Below are 3,808 nucleotides of genomic sequence, written 5' to 3' on the forward strand. Positions count from 1 at the left end.
AGATTTTCAAAAATGAAACAAACATTCAATAGACTGCAACTGACCAGGCCATTATGATAACCCCCAAATCCGGGTGTCAACATTCAGTGTATTCCTGATGATAATAAGACTTGCTAAGTTAGCTATACCTATATGGAACCTCATTTTAATATCTCCGTTGGCAACAAAATGTGAACTTTAGACTCTACTGCTCTACAGCTACAGGTCAATGACATAATATTGTCAACAATCAGGGCAGGGCGAGTTTGGTAACAATATTTTAAATATTAGCAAACTATATTATAATTTATATATTTATTTTTATAGTGTATTTTATTTAGTGTATTTTATGTACATACATAAAAATGAAATGGTGGTTGTAAGTATATTTGGGTATACCGTTTTAACAAAAGGCTATTATTGAGTGTAGTGTGATAGGTATTTTTGATGGTTAAAAACCTTTCACTTAGGTAACCGGGATTCGGTCGTTTCCACGCTAGGCTAACAAAAGACACACACAAGCTTCGTTCATGTTCCCAAAACGATTCTCTGCCAAGTCCCTGGTTTTCACCCGAGACAGCATTAAATCCATCTTTATTTCTTGTCACCCCTTAACCAATTACAATCAGTATAAGAGACTCCAAGGCCTTGCCTTCCAACAAACAACCAATCACATGAAAGTTTTACACATCATAATCAATTAATTACTCGTCAAGCTGTCTAGAGAAAACATTTCTATACATTGTCAACGCTAACTAATATTGATGGGGTAATAATCTCGCACTAACATTCCACAAAGATACTACCTTATTTAAAATCACAAACAACATTGGTTTAGAATTACAGCTACTGTCTTGTATCTTAAAAACTGCAGAGTCATAAGATGTTTTTGGTTGATTTCGACCAGCTCGCCATCTGGTCTGTCATTAACCTTTATCAGTATATGTCATGACAACCACTGTCAAACTGACTGAAATATAAATCATGATAGTAGACCAAAGTAAGCTATTGGGTCAGAGGTCATACCAGACAAACATTCCATTGGTGCTTGTCACGACCCCGATTTTCCTGTTGTTCTGAGACTGCGCAGTGTCCACCTACGTATCGTACCGTTCGCACCATGGTTTGGGCCGGTGATAAATCATGTTGCTTGTAGCGGTGCTCGTATTACTTGCAGAATTGGCGTTTGGGGAGTCGATCAGCCAGCTGGTTGTTCTCACTGACACTGCCACGAAGAGTACATATTATGTTCCAATGACAGGCGATGTATACTTGGTGTGTACAGCTGGGCCACTTAATACGAACTCTGATTTGACCGAATTTTATTGGAATATGGACGGGCAGATAGTCTGTACTCTGCGGTTACCGTTTCGTAAATTTAGCAGACGATGTGATCGAGCCCCTAGTAAACACGAGTTGGAGATCAGTGGATATGACAAGAGTAACATTGACGCGTTGCTTCCATTCAACTATACGTTACACATAAAAAACTTCCAGGACTCCAGTGACGACGGGGTGTATTCATGTTCGACGGAGGGCGATGTTTCTATTGGCAGACCGGTGATGATAGTGGCAATGCAACGGCCAGCAGCGGAATACCCAGTGTGTACGTTTACGTCCAGTAATGGCAGTTTTATTAAAGGCATGGAGACCGAACTGAATTGCAATCTACCCGGCGGATCGCCATTTCCTGAACTACAGTGGTACCGGACGTCGGCAAAGAGCGGTGAAATGCTCGAGAATGTCAGTGGCATCTTACATACAAACAATGCGACATTGTCTCGCATAATAACAATGGATGACATGGATGCCACTTACACATGTGTGGCGTCACATCCTACCTTCGACGAAAGCCACGTTTGTACGGTGGGACCGATGACGGTTTTCTACGCCCCGCGAGTAAGTGTACAAACTGCATCTATAGATTACAGCGAGAAAAATAACACAATATTTATGAGAATTTTATGTGAAGTGGATGCCACTCCAAAATCAACCCAATTTAAATGGAGTGTGAATAACGTTATTGTTACTTCTATGCAAATTGACTCGAACAGTCCCCATATAATCGAATTGATACTTCCCTTTGTCAGTGACCTTCGTTTGTCTTCTTCGGTGGTAGTTTGCGAAGCTAGCAATATCGTGGGCAGTGGGTACGCCAAATACCCGATTAACAATTTGTCTAATTTCAGTGAAGGAGCAACTCCATTACCACTAATTGAGAAAATGACATCACAATCACTGATCGGTCCCTTACTAGGTGCCTTTTTTGCCGGCATCTGTCTGGTATTTATAATAATAGTCATTGTGTTCTTATTAAAAACCAGGAACGTTTCTTTCCGTCGAAGGAATAAACGCAATGAAAATATATACACGCAACCATCATCACCGCCGTCTAACGGATCAACTGATGCGGCGACCCCGTACCACGTTGGGTACATCCATCGGGAACAAAACCAGACTAAGCAACCTGAATCTAAACGTAGTGATGATGATGATGACCAGCATATATACGAAGACCCAGGTCGCGAGGAAACTGAACCGACCGTCATCATTCGAAAGGGGCCAGATAGTAGTGGCTACACCGCACTTCTCCGCAAACAGACAAACTCGAATGTATATCAGGACTTGGTGGAAGATCAGAACGCAGATGGTGCCGAGTACGAAGATCCGATCTTTGAAACAAATGCAGACGACGACGTATGACGCATATTCATCAAACCGTTAATATATTCAAGAAACACTTTGCGCGTAAGACCGTACAGACTAATTTACATAGGTATGACATCATGCAACCTAGATACAATCATACAGTGTCTTAATTTGCTGCTCCATGTCACGTAGTAGGTTAACATAACCACTGTACACAGTCCTGTGCACTGTATTACTGTATACGATATCTTATTTCTAACCCCTAACGCAACTACAAGAATTTTTTTGAGCGACTCAATTACGTATTAACCATTAAGTAATCTGAAGTCCGGAATAAGATTACTACCCTTTTTAAAATTGAACTGTTTTAAAACACATCTGTCATTTATCTACGCATTTTGTATTGCCTGGAAAACAATCTTGCTCAGGGATATGTCGATAGGTCTTGAAGTTCGAATTGGTGTAGTACCCATGATTATAATTCCCAAAATAAACATAAACAACTTGGTCGGAATTTTAAACAGCATGAGTCCACAAGGAGATTAAAGAAAATATCAATATTATTGTTATAAATATGGTTAAACTAGTGACTAATCAGAACGGGTTTGCACTCGACGTCACTGTGCCATGATATACACAAACTTGGCGAAATATCATGACGCCAGTGGATAGATTTTCGATTTGATTAGAATTGGTCCATTTATACCAATATGTCATATATTTAATGATTTTGTTAGGAATGACGTAGCACGTGACGTACAGCGGACCTGTAACCACCGTTGTTAAGGTGACGTGGACGAGTTTTGAAGTAATGAATGTAAATTGTGACGTTGATAGTTTTTTATTAATGTAATAAACATACATTTATATTAATACAGCCTCTCCTATTATGAAGATTGCACCCCCAACTTTCTATAGAAAGTAGATGATATCTTATTCATGATAAATAGGTTAATATTTTCTTTCTCGGAAACACGCGTTCTTTCTTGAGGATGACGTAGATTTGGCTTTACTGTAATTCAAGACTCGATTTCCAGTCCATGTATCTATCTATCCCCGCGTACTGGGAAATACTTTATTTTCGCTTTGAATTTATTTTTACTAGATAGGCGCTCCCACGGAAAGCACGAGTGCGAGTATGTTGATGGCAAGTAGGAATGAAAGCTTGTGTACAGGCAAT

The 3,808-nt window shown here is 39.8% G+C and overlaps 1 protein-coding gene across 1 annotated transcript; it reads left to right on the forward strand.

Annotated features, from left to right (window-relative positions):
• Positions 1-1,081: 1,081 nt before the first annotated feature.
• Positions 1,082-3,501, forward strand: LOC102802560 (uncharacterized). The gene has a single exon (XM_085496368.1). It carries the CDS (start codon positions 1,123-1,125, stop codon positions 2,680-2,682), a length of 1,560 nt encoding a protein of 519 aa, XP_085352494.1. The 5' UTR covers positions 1,082-1,122; the 3' UTR covers positions 2,683-3,501.
• Positions 3,502-3,808: the final 307 nt, after the last annotated feature.

This window comes from Saccoglossus kowalevskii, unplaced genomic scaffold (assembly GCF_978046115.1).
Source record: "Saccoglossus kowalevskii unplaced genomic scaffold, keSacKowa6.1 SCAFFOLD_204, whole genome shotgun sequence".
Taxonomy (NCBI): Eukaryota; Metazoa; Hemichordata; class Enteropneusta; family Harrimaniidae; genus Saccoglossus; species Saccoglossus kowalevskii.

Bases quoted from the DNA above. Each gene is read 5' to 3' on its own strand.
- LOC102802560 (XM_085496368.1), top strand. From the start codon at position 1,123: ATGTTGCTTGTAGCGGTGCTCGTATTACTTGCAGAATTGGCGTTTGGG.